The sequence below is a fragment of the Trichechus manatus genome, unplaced genomic scaffold (genome assembly GCF_000243295.1).
Source record: "Trichechus manatus latirostris isolate Lorelei unplaced genomic scaffold, TriManLat1.0 scaffold00182, whole genome shotgun sequence".
Classification (NCBI taxonomy): domain Eukaryota; kingdom Metazoa; phylum Chordata; class Mammalia; order Sirenia; family Trichechidae; genus Trichechus; species Trichechus manatus.
This window is the reverse complement of record NW_004444118.1, coordinates 2,053,027-2,073,581: the sequence shown is the minus strand read 5'-3', so window position 1 is coordinate 2,073,581 and position 20,555 is coordinate 2,053,027. Positions and strand designations below refer to the sequence as shown.

Below are 20,555 nucleotides of genomic sequence, written 5' to 3'. Positions count from 1 at the left end.
CTCCATGATTTTGCTACTGTGAGAATAACTTCGCTAAACCATTATGCCCTGTGGCCCCTGTTACTTAGCCCCATCTTGACTCTGGGCTTTACCTGCAGACAAGCACAATAAACAGTTTATTACCCCAGCTCCCTCATGCCTCAGAGAGAAGGGGCTTATCTTCTCCAGGTGTTTTCTCTAGGGGAGTCTAGAATTGCAATGGGGCCCCATGGAGTTCTAGTCCCGAATAATCTACGTGGAAAGGGGAGCCTTTAGGCTCAGGCCCCTGAGCTTCCTTGATAAGAAGGGCAAGGGCTGCCTCCCATTAAGAGTGAAGAACCAGGAGGGTGAAGAGGAGGAAATGAGATTCAGGTGTTTTGGGAATAGAAGGGGGATAGAGGCAAACATTACAGACATACCACAGTGCTACACTTTATTGCAGGTGCTTTAGAAGCGAAAAGGCGCCCTGGTGGCGCAATGGTTAAGTGATCGACTGCTAACCAAAAGGATGATGGTTCGAATCCACCAGCTGCTCCATGGAAGAAGGATATGGCAGGCTGCTTCTGTAAAGATGACAGCCTTGGAAACGCTATGGGGCAGTTCTACTCTGTCCTTTAGGCTCACTATGAGTTGGAATCGACTTGACAGCAATGTGTTTGGGTTAGGAGAGAAAAAAAGACGATAGAAAAAGGAGAAAGCGTGAAGGAGAAGGAGGCCAGAGGTACAGTCACAAGGTCAGAGCTATAGTCAACAGGGTTGAACAATCTGTACCACCTAGGTCTGGGCATAGGTAGCGGCTGTCAAGGAGGAATTCTAGGACCTCAACTGGAAGCCTGCTGGGCCTGCAAAGGGCTGGAGAGGGGTCAGTTGTCCTTGTTCAGTAAGTGGGAGGCTGTCAGGCCAGTGGGAGGGAAGGCCTTGGGAGGAGATGCCTCTTTGTCCCTGATGCTGCCTCCCAAAGGCACACTCCCCACACTCCCCACTGCCCTCAAGAGAGAAAGCTTGGTGGGAGTGGCAGTGGAATACAGAAGAGAAAACCTCAAAGGGGGTTGCAGCTGAGTGTCTTCATGGGCTTCCACCTACTCTCGTCCAACCTCCTCAGTTCCAAATCTTAAGGAAGCTGTCCCAGGAACCAGTAGCCATAGCCATTCCATCAGCTGTGATCCCCAGACAGCTGACCCTGTTGTCATGGCCAGAGAGGATGCCTGAGGAAGAAGGAAAGGGGTCAGCCTGCCTCCCTGCACTGCTGTGGAAGGGAGTGCCTATGTGTGTACAGGGATCCTGGGTTGGTAGGCTGAGCAACGGACTCTTCAGCCCCTGGAAAAGACTGAAGAGGTTTACCCTAAGAAAAGGGATTTCACTTGAGGCCAATCTCTCAAGAACCTGGGATAGGATGGGGGCAGGGCTTACGGCGAGGAGGGACAGGGAAGGTTGGAAGTATCCCTGTGCTTTGAGAAAAGCAAGGGGGTAAGGTGGTATCCCTCTAACTTGATGGGTGCTGGAAAACAGGCAAAGTAACCCTTTAGTCCTAGCCCCTTGTTTCCAGATGAAGAAACTGAGGCCCAGAGACTCACCCCAGGACACTCAGAAAGTAAACAGCAGAGTTAGGATTTGGATCCTGACTCTGGCCAGCGTTATATTCATTCAGCACGTGGCCTCTCCCAAGATTAGCAGCCATACCACCTGATTCAACTTTAGGCCAGGCTGGTCCTAGATATGCCCCTAGGTTGGAGTCAGGGCCCTCAGGTCACTCCAGATCTGTGTTAAGTCTGCTCTCTTCCATAATTCCTCAAGGCTGCCCTTTCTCTGAAACCTCAAGAACCCAGAACTGACTAGACAGACAAGGTCCATAGAACTGGGGATGACATGGTACTGGGCAGGGGAGAAGAATGCTTGTAGCAACTTTTCCTTGAGGGAAGATAGTCACAGATTGGGAGCCAAGGGGTACTGGACTCTAGGGGTAGGGCTCAGAGTTACCTAGTAATTAATGGACAGTAATAAATGGGTCCCAACAAGGGGAGCTGGTGTGAGAGTATAGAAAGGGAAGGGTCCTTCGCTGAGGTGGCAGTAGGTGGGGCTGGCTCTTACCCACGCGCTCGCACTTCATGGAGTCCCAGACATTGCAGTTGAAGTCATCGTAGCCTGCGAAGAGCAGGCGGCCACTGAGGGAGAAGGCCACAGATGTGATGCCACAGATGATGCTCTTGTGGGAGTAGGCAGTCAGCTCCTGGTCTGCCCGCAGGTCAAACAGGCGGCAGGAGGCATCGTCTGAGCCTGTGCAGATGGCATCTCCGTTGGGGAAGAACTGAGGGTGCAGGGACAGGGGGTCAGGGCTCAGACCTGGGACAGCCGCTGCCTCTCCTGCCCATTCCCTGGCTCCCACCCTACGGCTCCAGGGCAAGCTGCTTCTGTCAGCATCTCTGCCTGTCCCTTCCCCAACACAGGATGAGAAGTAGCCACCGCATCGCATCATTCATTATTCACCACTAACATTTATCACGCACCAGCTGCATGCCCTTGGCTTCCTCTACACTCCCTCATTTGTTCCTCACTACAGAGCTGCAGGCAGGCATCATTTCCATGTGGCAAGCGACAGCAAGCTCCACAGCTTACCCAGTCACATGGCTCCTCTGCTTCACAAGTGGAGCTGGATCAGGGTGTGGATTAGGGCCAGGTAAAGATGTATAACCTGAATCTCATCGTGATGAACTCAAGATACACATCAGATAAACTCAGATTGAGGGAAAGTCTACATAAAACTGGTTCGTACTCTTTAAGAATGTCAGTGTCATGAAAGACAAAAAGGTGGAAAAGTGTTTCAGTTTAAAGTAGACTAAAGAGATATGGCAAGGAAATGCAATACGTGTTGTTGGACTGGATCCTGGACAGGAAAAAAGTTGCTATTAAGGACATTATTGAGAAAATGGGTGAAATCTGAATATAGACTCTAGAATATAGTATTATAGCAATGTTAAATTTCCTGATTTTAAGACCTATACTGTGGTTATGTGAGAGAATAGCCTTGTTTTTTAGGAAATACACACCAAAGTATTTAAGGGGTAAAGAGGCATGATGTCTGCAACTTACTCTCAAAAGGCCCAGAAAAAAATAATCTACTTATACCTACATCTGTGTGTATATCTATCTATTTTCTCTTCAGAGAGAGAATGAGGAAGTAAATAGGGTAAATGCTAACTGTTAGTGAATGTTAACTGTGGGCCAAGGGTATATGGGGATTCTTCTTATTAGCTTTGAAACTTTTCTGTAAGGTGAAATTATTTCAAAATAAAAAGCATAGGGCTAGGGGAGCTACGGGAGGGGAAGAAGCTGTGTGTGGGGTGAGGTGGTCCTGGGGAAATGGAACAGGGATGGGAGCTCACGCAGATGGCATTGATGTCTGACTCATGTCCTGTGAAAGTCTGACGGCAGGTCCCCTCCCGCACATCCCAGAGCTTGGCGCTGGCATCACAAGCCCCCGAAATGAAGAATTTGAAGTCGGGAGAGACAGCCAGGCTCATGCAGTCACCCGTGTGTCCCACAAACACAGTCTTCTGCTGCCCGGTCTCAATATCCCACAGGGCACTGCCGGGAGGGAGGAAGGCCGTCACAGAGAAAGGATAGGACTGCCTACCAAGCCCCAGCACCCACAGTGTCAGTCCTCACCATGTGGTGTCCCCAGAGCTGGTCACAATGTTGTTGTCATCCAGGAAGCGGCAGCAGGAGAGATAACCTGGGGGTGGTTAGAAGGGCAGGGACTGGCTGCAGTCACAGTTCACCAGGGGCCTGGGGCTCCCTGGAACACTTGGGACTGAAAGACAGGGTCTGCTCACCTGTGTGAGCAGAGAGCTCCCGGCTGATCTTGACATTGCCCTCACGGGATTTGAGGCTATAGATGGAACACGTGTTGTCCAGCCCCCCACATGCCACAAAGTTCCCTGATGGGGCGTAGGCACAGGTCATGACCCAGGAGGAGCGCAGTGGGATGGCATGCACCTGTGGGGAGGGCAGGTTTGGGTAGAGGAGGACCTGAGCTGAGTTCCAGGTGGGGAGGGGTAGAGAAGGGCAGGAATACTGCCCCCAGGAAGGGTTCGGTGGTCAGGGAGGCAGGGCTGGTACCTTATTGGTGGTGTAGGTGTCCCACACGATCAGCTTCCCATCTTGCGAGGCACTTACCAGCAGCCTGGGAAGAGGGTAGCCATGTCACCCAAGCATCTCCTTCCTGCCTCCCCTCTCCCTCTGGGCCCTCTCAAGCCTCACTTGGAGTCAGTGGCCCAGTGCATGGCATATATCTTGGCCAGGTGCCCCCTTAGTGTCCGCCGCGTCCGCATCTGGACTCGTCCTACGACCTCTAGGCCAGACACCAGCTACAGAGAAAAGTGCGTTAGAAATCAGGTGAGCAGGGGATGTGCCCAGATCTGTGTTGCAGCCACTGATTTGTATAAATTTCTGCTCTGTGCCAGGCTCTAGGTCAGGGCCCCAGCCTTAGAGAAATAAGTCCCTGCCCTGGAGTGGGAGACAGATACTACAGCGCCAGTGGTGTGTTGTAAGTGTTGAACAACCTCCTCTCCAGCAGGGGGTGAGGAAGAGTGAGGGCAGTTGGTGGGTGGTTTTCATGACGTAAATACTCCCAGCTGGGCCAGTTTCAGGCTACCAACGTGAGGTCACTGAACCTGGACTTGGGAAGAGATGCACACAATGGACTCTCCCAAACCCACCACTGCAGCCTGGCCAACTCTTTAACTGAGTAACCCAGGGTGTCACCATGACCCTGGACTGCACCTCTTGGAACTTGTGGTCTTTTGCCCTGTAAACTCTTAACCAGCTTCTAGACTTAGGTTGGGGCTCCAGAATCAACAGACTTGACTTGCCATTTACTTGCTTTGTGATCTTGGGCCAGTTTCTTAACCTCTCTAAGCCTGTTTCCTCATCTGCAAAATGAGGCTTATCATAGCACCCACCTCACAGGGTTGTCATGAAAATTGAATGAGATTAGTACGTAAGCAATTTAGTCCAGTATCTGGCTCAAAGTATGTGTTCAGTAAATGTTTGCTCCTATTATTAATATATTTAATCCAATATAAGATACCATCAACTCTAAGAAGCACCATTATTTTCCATATCACTAAGAAAGGTGGCGCAGTGGTTCAGTGTTCAACTGGTAACCAACAGGTCGGCAGTTCGAATTCACCAGCAGCTTCTTGGTAACACTATGTGGCAGTTCTACTCTGTCCCACAGGGTCGCTAGGAGTCGGAATCTACTCAACGGCAATGGCTTTGGTTTTTTTTGGTTGTGAGAAAGAAAAAATGCCGCCAATTGTACTCATAAGGCATCATCCATTGTTGTATGCATCTTGATTTCAGAGGTGTCAGAATGAAAAAATGTGTACCTTACAATTGATGAAATACTGCATTAGACAACTATTAGCACTAGTGTCTGTAGGGCTTTGTGATTTACAAAGTACCTTCAACATTCTCTTCATCCTTATGATCCTGCCAGAGGGGTGGAATCACTGATTTTATGGACAAGCACAGAGACAGTGTCTGCATCTTGGTATCTTTAGCATCTAATACAGTGCCTGGCCCAGAGTAAACCCACCGCTATCAAGTTGATTCTGACTCATAGCGACCCTATAGGACAGAGTAGAACTGCCCCATAGGGTTTCCAAGGCTGAAATCTTTAGGGAAACAGACTGCCACATCCTTCTCCTGCAGAGCAGCTGGTGGGTTCGAACTGCTGACCTTTTGGTTAGCAACTGAGCACTTTAACCACTGTACAACCAGGCTCTCACTAAATGTTTGTTGAATGAATGAATGAACGCCATTCCTCATTCTGAGGACATGCTGTACCTCAAGCTCAGTACCTGGTTGTTGCTGGTCAGGGAGTTCCCATTCCCACCCCTCATGCCCTGTCCTCAGGGGAACAAGAGGTCTCACCTCTGCCAGAGTAATATCAGCACAAGCTTTCCTGGCATCCTAGGGGAGAAGCAAACATCAGAGGAGGGAAAGGGCAGGGTAGGGGTGGGTGGATGCATGGGCCTCTGAAGTAGGTGGGCTTGGGGCTCTGGGGTTTGAGGGAGTCTCCAATATGAGATTCAAGTTCAGGAAGTCTCTGGTCATTTCCAGGCCAGTGGTCTCTAAGGCGTCACTAGAGCAAACCCAGCCCCCGTCCCCATGCCACACTCCCTCATGTCCCTGGTTCTGTGTTTTTTGGGGCTTCCCAGTGGGAGGGTTCTGGGTTACTGCAATCTGCTTCTTGAGCTGCTCCGCCTCCTGCCGCAATTGCTCCATCTCCCCCATGGCTGAGAGGTCAAGGAGTTGTTCCTGCTCCTGCCAGGAATGTGGGATTGGTGTTGGGGAAGCCCAGCGGGCCATGTTATGTCCCTCACACCCTACCCTGGACTCCTCATGAGGGCTGGAGCCCATGTTATGAAATAGGAAAATGACTGGGTTGCCCATGCACCCTGCCCATCTGGGAAGTTTGTGGAGTCCTGTGCATCCAGCCCCAGCCCTGCATGAGCCCCCCCTGCAGCCCCCCAGCCCCAGAGCACAGAGCCCAGCCAGCTCCCTCTTACTTGGGCTCTGACTGGACCTCTCCCAGGTTTTCAGCTCCGGTTCCCAGTCACCTCCTCACTCCCTTAGCTGCAATGCCCGCAAGTCACCTGCCCCACTCTGCTGCCAGAGGAGTTGGCCTGGTCTGGCCCTGACTGGGATGAGGGGGAGCTGGGGGGGAGGGTGGTGACAGGGAAGGGTAGGGCCAGCCAGGACGTCAGGCAAATTAAATTAGCTGGCAGGGATGGGGGCAGGGAGAGTACAGGGAGGGTGGTGTGCAGCTCCAAGAGACCTGGGCCGAGCCCAGGGGAGGGGTGGGATTGGGAGTATGGAACTAGAGGGGAGCAGCCCCCCACAACCAGCCTGAGAGGGAGGGAGGTTGACAGTTGATGGGGTGCTTCCCTGGTCATTCTCTCTGCAGGCACAGATAAGAGCATCAGGCCCTGTGAGATTAGAGCAAAGCTGTGAGGATTAAGGGTTGGGGTTTGGAAGGGGTGCAAAGGAGCAGTAGCAACCACAGCACCAGTGGCCCCCAGGCCTGGCCCCCACCAGTGGTGATGATCTTGGCAGTCAGGGCCCACCTAGCAACCAGGCCATGAGCCATGAAACGATTGTGAAAGGTGGCCCTATTGTCAACACCCCAAATTTTGTTCCTTAGCTCAGGGTGGTGGGGGAAGAAGGTTATGGTGACTATGGGGAGGGTGCAGGCAGGAGCTGAGATTAGAAAGGACTGATCTGGATAATCCTCCTTCTCAACAAACCCCAACCAGCTGCCCTTGGGTCTGATCCTAGAGTGGGGCAGGGAGAGGTACAGGGGATCCAGACAGAAGGGTGGTTGGGAGAAAAGACTGTAAGTGGAGGGCAACCCTGACCCCTGCTCCCAGTCTGGGGAGCCCCCCCTTTGCCCCCATGACTCACAGGGCTCTACTGGGGCTGTGAAGGCAGGAGCCAGAAGGGCCTGGCTGCCCCAAACCTCAGCCAAGCTCAGGGAAGACAGGGCTTAGAGGTAGAGCCCAGGAAGCAGATGTCAGGGGCTTGGGTGCATTTGCATGAGGGAAGCAGGTGGCCGAGATTTCCCTGACAAATCTTAGGCTTGAGTGGCCCCACCTCTGAGGGGGCCCAAGACACCTGTCTTCTCCCAGGCTAGCCACAGCCACCCCCACCTTCAGCAACCACACAACCCATGACACACTCAACCGGGCCCCTGGCTGAGGGATCTGCATGTTCTTTATTGCTCAGGCTGGGAGGAGAGCAAGGTTATCCTTCATCTCCCATCCTCCTCATTTAAAGCAGTCAGTCCCCTGCCCCTTGCCATTTCTGTTCAGGAAAGCATGGTGTCCTCTGTCCGTTCCAGGGCCAATGACTGGTCAGCTGGGGCCAGGCCTGGTGAGCTCTGGGCTAGTCTGTGCAAGTCTGTGCAATGTCCTCTGAGGCCTGGGCTGGGACGGCCCTTGTAGATCAGAAGATGGTGGGAGTGCAGGGACAGCACTTGCTGTTCTGCTCCTGATGTCACATAGGGCTTTCAGTTGGTCTTGGCAGCAAGGTGGCCCTTCACGTATCAGATGGCCACATCCTCAAGGAGCTGGTGCAGCCCCTCACAGCTCCTCCCGGACCCGAGGCGGCTTCCCAGCCTTGTCTTGGACCCGCTGAAGCCTGTGGCTGGGGGGCTCTGGGGCAGGGTCTCTGGTGGGCATTTCTTCCTCCTCCTCTTTTTCAGTCTCTTTTGGCTCCTGCAGCAGCTCCTTGGCCTCTGCCCACTCCTAGGGGTGGTAGGAAAGTCAGAGCCAATCCCCTACAGTCCACCCTGCCCCAAGGACCCTCCCTGGGGCATGTCAGCCCCTGCCCCTCACCTCTGGGCTTTCTCAACATTGCCAGCCCACACTTCACATCCAGGAGAACCTACATACCTTCCTACCCCAGCAACCCCTCACCTGCTCCTTGTGCTCAGGCGCCCACGTGTGCCACAGTGCCAGGGCGCAGCGCCGTCCCCGTGTCACAGCCCATACACCATGGGGATTCTCTCCACCAGAGCTGAAGGCCACAAGGCGTCCGCAGCGAGGACGAACCCGAGCCTGGGGGGCAAGGGCAGGGTCAGCCCCAGGGATGGGCCCTCTCAGAGAGCTCGGTTCTTTCTCCCAAGAGCAGGGTGGGATTGGAAGGGGGGTGCACGGAGAGGGTCTACTCTCTTGACCATCGCTTGCCACTCCTTAATTCAGGCACCAGCTTGTGGCAAATAGGAAATCGGCTCCAATTAGAGAAGCAAAAACCCCAGAGGGAGGCTAGAGGAGTTGGGAGCCGTAGGGAGAAGGGGCCTCCACTGAGGGTCTCCTGTTGGTCTCCCCTCCCCTGGGGTGCCCTAAATTTTCAACCTTTTGAACCAGGGTGTGAAGCAGTCTGAGGGTGTGGATGCAGTGCCAGATCCTGGGCAGAGGGGGATAAGGATCTTGGGAGACATTTTTTTCACCTCAAGGAGGGCCTGGATTATCAGCAGCTGGAGGGTAAGGAAGGAGCCCTGGTGGCACAGTAGTTAAGCACTTGGCTGCTAACTGAAAGGTCAGCGGTTTGAACCCACCAGCCACTCCTGGGGAGAAAGATGTGGCAGTCTGCTTCTGTAAAGATTTATAGCCTTGGAAACCCTATGGAGCAGTTCTACTCTGTCCTACAGGATCACTATGAGTCAGAACCGATTCAACAGGAGTGGGTTTGGTTTTTGTTTTTGGGGGGGTAAGGAAGCAAAGAGGTAATGGCCTAAGACAGAGCAAGAGGCAATTAGAAATCACTGCCCCTCTCCACCTACCCAATTCTAGCACCTAGTTTCTACCTGGAACTTGCCATGATCCAGGAATAAGGAGAAAGTAATAATACCACCTAACATTTATTAATTGTTGATTCTTGCCGGGCACTGGCTTATTTTTTTAGGTGCATTACCTAGTTGACTTCTTGCAATAACTCTTTAAAATAGGTACTATTATTATCACCCCCATTTAGGAAACTGAACTCAGAAAGGTTAGGAACACAAACCTGAACCCAGGTCTAGATGACCCCAGCAGCTATGCTGCTAGCCACTATGCTCATTTTGCTGTGAGGAGGAAGGAGTATTTTCAAGTTTCCCAAATCCCTAGAACAGGGACGTGGGGATCCTGGAAGGGCCCTGCAGGCTGTGCTTCACCCCCCACCCTCCTTTAGGAGCCAAGGCAAACACTTAGGCAGGGTCAGGAGGGGCCACTAGAGGTCTACCGGTGAGGCTTAATCAACCTCTGCCAGGAAAGCCCAGCTTCAGGCCCCTGAACACAGAGAAGTGGCAAGCAGGGCTCGAGGCCCAGAGGGGAAAGGGTTAAGGTGTTCCCAGCCATTTCCCTGCATTTGCCTCTGGGAACCTTCTGTTTTGAATCCTGACCCCACAGCTGGCTCCCTGTCACACCCCCATATCCCCTACCCATGTACCGTGACAGTGAGGGCATTGGGCTCCGTGAAGAACAGGTCCCCACCCTTGAAGTCATCGTTGAGGTAGAGGATTCCACTGGGCAGGGAAGAAGACAGGAGGCAGTGAGACCCCAGCTCGGGCCTGCTGCGGGGTACCTCTCTCTGCCCGCCTGCCTGATGCCTGGAGGGGCTGCCCACCTATAGTCACGATAAGTGTAGGCTGGGGGCTCCTGCCAGCATTCTCCGGTGTCAGGGTCTAGGACGCAGTTGTCTGCATGCACTGGGTGACTCAGGTCCATGCGCTGCTCTTGCTCTCCTAGGATGCAAAGGAGACTGGCGAACACCTCTGTGCCCCATGCCCAACTACCGCCCCTGTGGGCTCATATCATCCACCCAGCAGCTCCCGGGGTTACAGCTGGCAAGAGGAGCCAGGTCCCCACCTGAGCAGGGGAGGTGGGGTCTTTCTGGAGTGAGGAATGAAGCCCACCCTGGTTGGGGGGCTGAGGGTGTGCAGTGCCAGACAGGGGCCTGAGATTGGGGAGGAGCAGTTGGGGTTCCCAGCGGTTACCTTCTATGGCGCTGCGGCACACTAGATGCGTGAAGGACAGATGCAGGGGCCGCTCCGGGGAGAAGTAGGCCTCTGTCAAGGTCCGCACGCGCTCACTCACTTCCAGAAGCAGCTTAGCACCCTGACTGCCCACAGTCCCAGCCCGGGCCAGCTGCAGGGGGCGAAAGGAAGGGCAGGACAGGAAGGCAGCAATGGAAACGTGGTCTCAGTCCTAGCCCCTGCCCCACTTCCATTGCTCTCCACCAGTGGCATCACTAGAGGGGTGCAGACTGCACTGGGTGACACTGTCAGAGGGGACGACACCAAAATGAGAAAAACAAAATTTTTGTGCAGTGTTTCAGCAGAAATTTATTATTTTTTATAAAATATCTCTGTAGTTAGTTATAACAACGAAAACATTTTTCATGAGCCCAGCTTACATGTATCAATACACCTACAAGGCTAAAATTCTATGCTAATTTACTTTTTGAACCTTCTAACGCACTCCAGTCAAAGCTGTCATTATCACCCAATTACAATGATGCTTTGAATCACGTGGTTTCGTCTATATGCGCTAGAAGCCCGCCCTGTTGTTTTTGTTGCTGCCAGTGTTCTTATAGGGGCCCTGGTGGTGCAGTGGTTAAGCATTGGGCTCCTAACGAAAAGGTCAGCAGTTCAAACCCACCAGCCACTCCTTGGAAACCCTATGTGGCAGTTCTACACTGTCCTATAGGGTCACTATGAGTCAGGATCGACTCAATGGCAATGAGTTTGGTTGTTTTTATAGTCACTGATTTTGTCAAATTTCTGGTGTTTCAGCTACTATATTGTGGTGATTAGTATTTGTGAACCTATATCAATAACTTTTTTTGAGAATGAATAGTAATTAAAGGAGAAGGAGAAAAATTGAAAAAGGCTTCCACCCAGTTACTAATAATGTTGTAACTAATAATGCTATAATTCAATGTAGAAAGATTTTACAAAAGTTTTGTTGTTAGTATTCATATAATCTAAGAAATATTATATTTAAGCAGTTTTCAACCATATTTACCACATATTTAGTCGAGATGTTCACTAAGTGTTGAAATGCTTGTGTATTTGTTCCTGTTTATTTTTATGGTATTATTCCATTTATGAATATATTTCCATATGCATATGTCTACAACTTTTACATTATTTGGGCTGCTATTGATTATGCAAACCTAATCCATTAATACATCTCATGTAACAGTAAAGTTCAATGTTAAAACAAACATAATTTTGATGTAGTTCTTAAACGTTTTTACTTCAAATTCTATTATTTTCTTACCGAATTTTCACTTTAACCACATGAAACTATGTAAATATCCATTTAGGCTGTGTGTATAATATTGTAATTTAAAGCTGTAATTTTAATTTTGCTAGTTGTTTATGTCACTACTATTGCCATTATATTCAGCGATTATAATTGACGAGTAACATTAGTACAAAAAACATTATTAAAGATTCCGTATGGTCTGGTACGGGAGGAGGTCCATGGGAGGGGGTGACACCATGAGTTACTGCACTGGGTGACACCAACCCTAGTGATGTCATGCACCATGGGTTTGGAACCTCTCAGCAACCAGCTCTCTCCCTCAGCCCAAACAGTTCCTTCTGTCACCTCTATGACAACAACTTAGACCCCACCCAGGTCTTGGAACACCTCCTTCCCCAGCCCTGGGCATAGGACTCAGGTACTACTCTCAGCTCCTGGAGAACTCCTCCACAGGGAAGCCCAGGCCCTGGTGACCAGCCTCCTGCATACCCTCTTCTCCAGTTCTGGGCATCAGACTAGGGCATGAGTGCCTCCTCACCTGCGCAGCCTTGAGCACTGTGAGCCCCTCGAAGCGTTCATGGGGGGTGTGAGGAGAGCGGCGACCACGATAGCCAGACCTGGCACCAGCCCCAGCTGCATCCTAAATGGGGAAGGAGTTTACTTAGGAGTCATTCTCCCCAGTCCTCAGGCTACTGGCCACCTCACTGCCCATGAGGCTATCAGACCTTCCCTCTGAGCCTCCAACTCCCCAGAAGTGGCCAGGTACACTCATAGCCTCTTATGGCTCCCTTTCCTGAGCTCCTGCTCTTTCCCATAGAATGACTATCTTCATGGTTGTCTGTATTGTCACTCTGGTAAAGGTTTGAAATCCACTCACTAAGGGGACCGAGGACAGAACTCTGGAGAGCTTCCCACAGCGAGGAGGGGTCTCTGAAAGGGTAAGGACAGCTAGGGGCTGGGTCAGAACGGGGGGCTGGAGCAGGAAGATGTTGACCATTCATCCTTGATTCACAAATGAGCTAAGTATAGGGGAATCTCTCTAGAAAACAGGCCCCTAACAGGGAGTTCGATAGTCAGGCCATGTCCTGGCAGGAAGGTGGGCAAACACCATCTGCCAAAGTATCACTCTTTGGCCTCTTCCCACTTGCTACTCTCTTGGTGAACCTACAGACCCCATGGGCTTCGATCACCTCTTGATGCTGACCCCCGAATATTCAACCACATACAGGACTTTCATCACCTGATTTGGATGGATCTGGATGTCTAAAACGAGGATCATTCCCTTCCCCACCTCCATTCTTCTTTCTACTTTCTGAATCTCAGTTAAAATACCACTACCTAGTTAGCCCTGTATACAGACCTCATTTTTGAGAGACCACCCCGTCGCCTAAGTCATTCAACAAATTTGTACTGAGTACCTAGTATATGCCAGGCACTGGGGATAGAACTGTGAACAAGAAAAGTTCCCTGCTCTCACGGAGCTTATATTTTAAGATAAAAAATTAAATAAATAAATGAGTAAGATCAATTCAGGTGCTGATAAATGATACGATGACAATTTTAACAGGGCTATAACCCTGAGAGTACTCAGGGGGTCAGGGACAGCTAACTGAAGAGGTAACATCTAAACTGAAACAAAATGATAAGGAATGACTTGAATATTTGAGGGACAAATGCTTCGGGCAGAGGAAACAGCAATTGCAAAGGCCCTGAGGCCAGAATAAGCTTAGTGTAATCAAGGAACAGAAAGAAAGTCTGATACCTGGGAGTTATCCTTGACTCCATCTTCTCATCATCTTCCACATAGATTTAGTCCTTAATTTCACTATCTTTGATCTTCTAAATACTTCTTATCTGTCTCCTTCTCTCCATCGTCTTGAAATAAAGACCTGATCTAAGGCAGTGGCCCTCCTGCCTCACCCTAAGTCTCCCCTACTTCTAGTGTTTCCTCTCCCATTGCATTCTACACACTGCCACTAGAGGGATCTACCTAACACAGGAACATGAAAGTCAACCAAAAACCAAACCAACTCATAGTGACCCTATAAAGACAGAGTAGAACTGCTCCATAGGGTCTCCAAGGCTATAATCTTTCTCCAGTGGAGCAGCTGGTGGGTTCAAACTGTCAACCTTTCAGTTAGTGGCCAAGCGCTTAATCACTGCACCACCAGGGCTCCCCATGAAAGTCAACTCCTCCTTAAATCCTTCAATAGCCAACCACGATCTACAAATAAAGCCCAATTCCTTGGTGTCTACAGAAGATCCTTCCACCATCTCTCCACTGTCTACACCTCTGGCCTCCTCACTCCTCCCCTACACTGAAGCCTGATGATAACAGAACACCTAACACTTGCTAAGCATTATGTTTTTCTAAGAGCTTTACCATGTACTAACTCATTTAATCTTCACAATAGCCATGGCAAAAAGACTATCTCCATTTTACAGATGAGAAAACTAGGCTCAGAGACCTTAAAATAAATTGCCCAAGGTCACACAGGTAATAATGACTGGTGCCGGCCCATGCTCTTAATCCCTACATTCTATTGCAGTTCCCAGAATGCATCATGTTCTCTTTGTTATACTCATTTTTCTCCCCTTCTCTGCCTGGTTAACTCATCCTTAAGGTGGAGCTCAAATGTCACCTTCTATGGTAAGCCTTCCAGGAATTTCCATTTTGGTGCTTCTACTTGGATTAGTACATACTTCTTTTATCAAATTTACTACCCACTTAAATTACATGTCTCCATGTCTGTTTTCTTCTCTATACAGTGAGCTCCAAAAGGGCAGGGTCCTTCTCCTCTCCACAGAACCTAGTAGTTTCTAGTACACAGCATGTACTCAATGAATGTGTGTAGACTGAACACTAGCCCAGAATGAGGACTGAAGATTTAAGATTCACAAAAGGGTAGACACCCTCGTGAGCATGGGTCACTCAATCCAGATTAAGAGGGATGCAATGCATGGGAAAGGAGCCTATGTGTCTGCTGAGCCATTGGCCAAGCCAATAACTTAACTCTCAGCTGACCAAGGGATCCTTATCCGCAAACTCACACATTTTTATGCCTTCACATTTTTTGTTTTGTTGCTCCTCTCACTTTCTAGCAAAATTCCCTTGTAAATAATATCCACCTCATGTCAGGTAAATTAAGAGGAAAAGGAACTTGTCCACACTCGAGAGGCAGAGGCAAAGACAGTCTTAGCTACAGAGTCAGGGGGAGGGCACAAACCAGGAGCCAGGAAGCAGGCAGCTGTGCCTGAGGATCCCTAAAGCCGACTGTGCCACCTACTCACCAGTCTTCTTACCTTGGCCAGCTGCAGCAGCACCCCACACTCTGCTGGGGTGAGCAGCCCATCCAACACCACTCGCTCTGACCCGTTCAGCTGCCTTGCATCCTGGGTCAGGGTCACTCCTTCCAGGAGAAGGACATCTGAAGAGAAGGACAGGGTGGAGGTAGTTGCGCATCCCCTGAGGGCAGGCCCAGCAGTACCTGGCAGCCCCCAGGCCCTCAGGCTCCTGTTTCCTGCCCTTCCAGAAACTCACCCTTCCAATGGGTCAAGGGCTTTGGCTGCGGAGGCTCATGGTCCCAAGGCCTCTTCTCCTGATCCTCTCTCAGGGGTGAGAGACATGCTCAGTGGATGCACAGGACAGACCCATCATTCCCAGAACCAGCTCCCAGTACCCCTTCCCCCACGTTCCAGTTCAGGCCAGGCCCCTCCCACCACAGGGCATCTCCTACCTGAGCTTTTCTCTAAGTGCCTCAGGGATGAAAGCTGCTGGGGTCCAGGGATCCTGGGACAGTCAGGAAAAACTCCATCACCCACCGAGTCTAGCCCCTGGATTCCCTGACATTAGACTTTGAACTATCACATTAAGGTTCTCCTGCTTCCAGAGGGAAAGGCAGAGGTGGGGAAAGGCCTGGAATCACTATCAGGGACCTGGGCTCTGGGTCAAGCTCTGTAATAATAATAGTAATATTAACAACAAAAACAATTTACATTGCACTTACTACTTGCCAGGTGCTGTTCTAAGAGCTTATACGTGGAAGTGGAATTCATCATTTAATAGTCACAATAGTTCTATGAAATAGATAGTATTAATGTGCCCATTTTAAAATTGAGGACTCTGAGACACACAGAGGTAAAGTAACAAGCCCAAAGAGCACATGGCTAGTAAGTGACAGAGTTGGGATTTGAACTAGCTTCAGAGTCTACACTCTTAACCAGGTTCTTAACCAGGGTGATTGGGCACCCCCAGAGGACATTAGGCAATGTCTGGAAACTTTTTTGTGATGACTCAGGGGGTGCTGTTGACATCTACTGGGTAGAGGCCAGAGATACTGCTAACCATCCTAACATGCACAGAACCGCCACCAACACCCTCCACCCCTGGCTGCCCACAAAGAGTGATCTGGCCCAAAATGTTAATAGTGTCGAGGTTGAAAAACCCTGCGCTATGCTATAGAGAACCATCTATGAATAACCTCTGCCCCTCAGTCTCCTCTCATAACAACAAGAAGAGTAATAAAAGAAGCAGCAACAGAGCCTTCCATGTTGCTGTTGTTGTTAGGTGCCATCAAGTCAATTTCGACTCATGGCAACCCCATGTGCCAGAGTAGAACTGCTCCATAGGGTTTCCTAGGCTGCAATCTTTATAGGAGTACATTGCCAGGTCTTTCTCCCATGGAGCTGCTGGGTAGGTTTGAACTGCCAACCTTTTGGTTAGCAGTTGAGCGGTTTAACTGTTGCACCACCAGGGCTTCTTCGAGCCTTTCATACTTTATATCAAATGATATGGTTTCAACAGCCCTATGAGAGAGGTGTGAGTATTCCAATTTTACAGTTAAGGAAATTGAGGCTAAGGCAAGTTAAGGTTCGGAGCTTATTAGGGGCAGAGTAGGGACTGACAATCAGGCCTGCATGACCCCCAAACTGCTCTTAACTACCAGGCACATTGTTTCTGTCCCTGTAAAACTGGAATGACAGACTCCTCTCCAAGCCTTGCAGGATTGTGGAAAAACGAAATAAGCTATAGCATGGGAGATATTGTTGCAAACTGAAGTGACATAAATGTAGGGCATTCCTATAATCTCCCTGCTTGGGAGTGCTGAGGGGTACAAGGGTTGTGATGAGAGAAAAGGGGGGTTGCTCACAGGATCCTTGAAGCTGGTCCCCAGGTGCTCCATGGCATAGTAGAGCTGTCTCTTCTCCCCCAGGGATTGCAAGATGAAACGCTGGATGTCCTGAGCAGGGGGAGTTGGATGGTGGGAAGAAGATACGAGACAAGAAATTAAGCGGGGCAGGGAAGTTAAGGCTAGAGGAGAGCAGGGCAGCCCCTGCCGCTAAAGCCTTCACTGTGCCTCTCGGTTCAACTTTCCTCCCTCAGCAGCTTCAGAGTGTCTGGGCTCAAATGAATGGAGCTGTGTGTGTGAATGTGTGTGCGTGCATGCATGCCTGTGTGTGAGCAGAAGGTGGAACAGGCAGGAGTGAGGCTAAGGGAAGAAGACTGGGGCTGAGGGTTGGACTCAGAAGTACAATCTGAAGGGAGGAACCAGGAGTTAAGACAGAAGTCAGCTGTTGGATGTGGGGTCAGGGACTAGAGTGCTCGGGTAAGAGATCATGTTATGTATTAAACTGTGTTCCCCCAGAATATGTGTTGGAATCCTAACCCCTACACCTGTTGATGTAATCTAACGTAATTAGCTCATATCTAAAGTAATGAAATGTAATCACCTAACAATCTAATATAATCACCTTCCATAATGTAATGCGGTAATAAAAATCAGTCGAGATCATGCAAGTGTAGGGCAGATCCTAAACATAAATTACCTGTAAGTTATAAAAACAGCAGATTAGACACAGAGGCATGCACACATGGGGGAAGACAGACTCCATGTGAAGATCGTCTACAAGCCAAGGAACTAAGGAACGGTGCTACTGACAAGGAAGGAATCAGCATGGCCGAGACCCTGATTTGGACTTTTAGCTTCTGGAACCATGAGAAAGTATTTCTGCTCTTCAAGGCCACCCACTCGTGGTATTTGTGTTACAGCAGCACCAGATAACTAAGACAGACCAGAATGTGGGAGTGGGTTCAGGTCCAGGCTACTTCTCAAGCATGTTTGTTTGATTTAGGATTACTTCACAAGGGGTGTGTGTGGGGAGGGGGTGTTACCTCTCTTGGCCCAAGGCCGGGTCTCGGCTCTCCCAGTTGGGCCTGGTACTGGTTCAGGGCCTTCTTGGCAGCCTCATCCTCCGGGTAGAAGAGCAGGACACTCAGGACATTTTCCATAGCCTGGGACAGACTCCCTACTGGAGATGGAGTACCAGGGTGGGGTGGGGAGAACAGCAATGATCCTTGGACAGAGGCAGAGACAGGTGGACAGAGACAGAGCTGGAGAAGATGGTTTCCCAATGCCAACCAATTCCAAGAGCCCCCTTCCCATCTATCAGACATGCTCATCCACTGCTGCTTTCAAAAGCTTACTCAAACATACCTTAGTTAGGCAGAGTTCAAAGAGGAAGAAGAGAGGAGAAATAAAGGAATGTGAGAAGCAGCAAGGGCAGAAGGAGCCCTGTGACCATCTCCTGAGCTTTTCACAATGGTGCCAAAGAAGGAGAGCAATCAGAGTCCTCCTGAAGCGATGGTCCCCATGGAGCCCTGACAGTAAAACTACAGATCCAGAGACAGATGGGAGGGGTGGAGACAGGAGGCTCAGGATGCCGTCGGGGGAAAATAGTCACTCCCCCCATTTCCAACCCCAGTCACCTCCAAGGCCCACCCTTCTCCAACTGACCCTGAGCATGGGCCTTGTGCAGCCACCTCAGCTGGCTGGGAAGGAAGTCGGGGACAGGAGAGCTGCGACCAGGACGTGTGGCCGTGTCCCCCACACAGCGCTGCCGGCACTGCAGGACCCGAATCCAGTACCCTGTGAAGGACACACATGAGCCATTACACTTGTGTGTGCTCCTTCCTCTGGCACCCTGAATTCCCACACTCCTAGCCCCTTACCTGCAATGGCCTCATAGAGGCCTCCCTGGCTCCCGGTGCCTTCCTCCTCCTCCAGCTGCTCCTCAGGCCCCTCACAGCCAGCCCTACAGCTCTGCATCTGGGTCAGGCTCTCCTGCAGGGCCTCCTCCAGCCTGGGCAGTGCCAGTCCTGCTTCCTGGCGCCCAAGCAGCTCCAGGCCCTCGTCATAGGCTGCCTGTTGGGGAGGGGTGGTCAGTCACCTGAGATGCTGGGGTGTGCCAGGCAGGGTTGGGAAGCAGAAGGGGAGTGGGGCATTGGTCTCATTTGGGGAAGGCAGAGGTGGGCCTCAGAATAAGAATGTTAGAACACTGGGCTTTAGTGATCCTCTAGAAAGGAAACTAAGCCCCAGAGAAGACTCCCCAGCCATGATCACTCAGGACCAGAACCCAGGTCTCCTGATGTTCAAGCTGCATAGGGCCACCATCCAGTGAGGCCTGTGTATCCAGCCAGTCAAAGGCTGGGGGACAGGACAGGGCTGGTGCTGAGACTCTCACCCAATGTGGGGGCGTCTCCAGGTCCCGGAAGCTCTGGGGTCGAACTCCCGACATGCGGCGGTACTTAGCCATGTCCTCTCGCATTTGCAGGTGTGTTGGGTTCGCTACAAAGAAGGTGTGTGCTGCGGCTGCTGCCAGGTCCAACTTCTTAAGCTGAGTCAAAGGATACGGGAGTCAGTCCCCTCAGGGAGCGGGTATCAGACCTCTGCCCAGTCACCAACTTCCCCAGATCAGACACACACTCTGGGACTGCCCCTAGAGCCTTATGGAAGACTTGTCATTCAGAACAGTCCCACCCTCCACCCTCCAGATCCCCTAGAAACCAGCATGCTGGACCTCTCAGGAGTCTGGTAGCTAAGGAATGGGGGCCTGAAGACTTCAGAGGCAGATGGGCCTCAGGGCCTCAGTTAGGGAGACAAGGTGGAAGTGATGGCTAAGTGAGTTGGGTAAATGGGGGGAGACCTGAACGACTAGCAAAACCCGCAGATCTCTAGGACCCTGAGCTGAGGTGTGTGTAACCAGTGCCCCCCGCCGCCCCCCCCAGCCACGTAGGCAGCAGCTATTAAAACCAGTAGCTGGGCAGCATCCACAGCTCCGCCCCTAAGAAAGCTGGCCTCAGGGGCCCCTCAGCATTACCCCCCTTCCTCTTACCTTCTCAAAGGGCTCACTCGTGTACCAAGCGGAAGCTCCCATTCAAACCATCCTCCTTAAACCTCCCGTCCGCCGGCCGGTTTCGCCCCCACCCCCTCCGCTATATTCCGAGGAAGGAGGGGCGCTCACCTCCACGTAAACTAAAATGAAATTTCAGACTCCTTCCCTCCATCTTCAATCTACTCTCGCCCTGCTTCGTGGCCTCCCCCCCATTTCAACTTTGCTAGCACCCTCCCTACGCCTTCGGACAAGAGGAACTTGGCGTGGACTGGGTAGGACCTACTCAATGTACGGGGCCGCGTACGCCCCCACAGCCCCACCCCAGTCAGCGGTGCAAGCATTCTGCCCTCTAGTGGTGAGCTCCGAGTAGGACAGCAACTTGGGTAGGGGTCGGGTTCCTGAAGTGGCCCGGGCCGGCCCGCACCTGGTAATAGGCCCTCTGCAGGTAGTTGTAGGGCTCCCGGCGGCGGAAAGCGTCCCGGAGCGCCTTCCCCACGCGGAGCCGCGCCGCGCCCCCCGGGCCGAGCCTCCGTGCGGCGCACTGTGTCAGGCACTCGGCGCGGCGGAGTGTGGCGCGGAGGAGCGGCC

At 51.3% G+C, this 20,555-nt stretch overlaps 2 protein-coding genes across 2 annotated transcripts in view; both read right to left on the bottom strand.

Moving 5' to 3' along the window:
• Positions 1-1,077: 1,077 nt before the first annotated feature.
• Positions 1,078-6,276, bottom strand: GNB3 (G protein subunit beta 3). Its single transcript, XM_004387225.1, has 9 exons — positions 6,220-6,276; positions 5,914-5,952; positions 4,237-4,343; positions 4,096-4,159; positions 3,810-3,972; positions 3,643-3,709; positions 3,360-3,561; positions 2,068-2,284; positions 1,078-1,184 (listed from the first exon to the last, which is right to left on the bottom strand). The coding sequence occupies exons 1-9, from the start codon at positions 6,274-6,276 to the stop codon at positions 1,078-1,080; spliced, it is 1,023 nt and encodes a 340-aa protein (XP_004387282.1).
• A 1,477-nt stretch (positions 6,277-7,753) lies between these two features.
• P3H3 (prolyl 3-hydroxylase 3) overlaps positions 7,754-20,555 on the bottom strand; it is a 13,118-nt gene continuing 316 nt past the window's right edge. Inside the window, exons 1-15 of the mRNA XM_023741504.1 lie at positions 20,392-20,555; positions 19,317-19,469; positions 18,805-18,997; positions 18,590-18,721; positions 17,968-18,104; positions 16,946-17,035; positions 15,533-15,585; positions 15,337-15,404; positions 15,099-15,223; positions 12,334-12,435; positions 10,520-10,670; positions 10,150-10,267; positions 9,973-10,048; positions 8,460-8,600; positions 7,754-8,288 (exon numbers count right to left, since the gene is read on the bottom strand). The exon at positions 20,392-20,555 is cut by the window's right edge and continues 316 nt beyond it. Of these exons, the coding sequence (XP_023597272.1) occupies positions 8,124-8,288; positions 8,460-8,600; positions 9,973-10,048; positions 10,150-10,267; positions 10,520-10,670; positions 12,334-12,435; positions 15,099-15,223; positions 15,337-15,404; positions 15,533-15,585; positions 16,946-17,035; positions 17,968-18,104; positions 18,590-18,721; positions 18,805-18,997; positions 19,317-19,469; positions 20,392-20,555 (1,868 nt within the window). The 3' untranslated portion in view covers positions 7,754-8,123. The remainder of the gene's footprint in view (positions 8,289-8,459; positions 8,601-9,972; positions 10,049-10,149; positions 10,268-10,519; positions 10,671-12,333; positions 12,436-15,098; positions 15,224-15,336; positions 15,405-15,532; positions 15,586-16,945; positions 17,036-17,967; positions 18,105-18,589; positions 18,722-18,804; positions 18,998-19,316; positions 19,470-20,391) is intronic.

Excerpts from the sequence above, each read along its gene's own strand:
- GNB3 (XM_004387225.1), bottom strand. The coding sequence starts at position 6,276 with ATGGGGGAGATGGAGCAATTGCGGCAGGAGGCGGAGCAGCTCAAGAAG. Across the intron at positions 3,562-3,642 it reads AGCTCTGGGGACACCACATG|TGCCCTGTGGGATATTGAGA; the intron begins GTGAGGACTGAC and ends CCCTCCCGGCAG. Across the intron at positions 1,185-2,067 it reads CATGAAGTGCGAGCGCGTGG|GCATCCTCTCTGGCCATGAC; the intron begins GTAAGAGCCAGC and ends CTTCTTCCTCAG.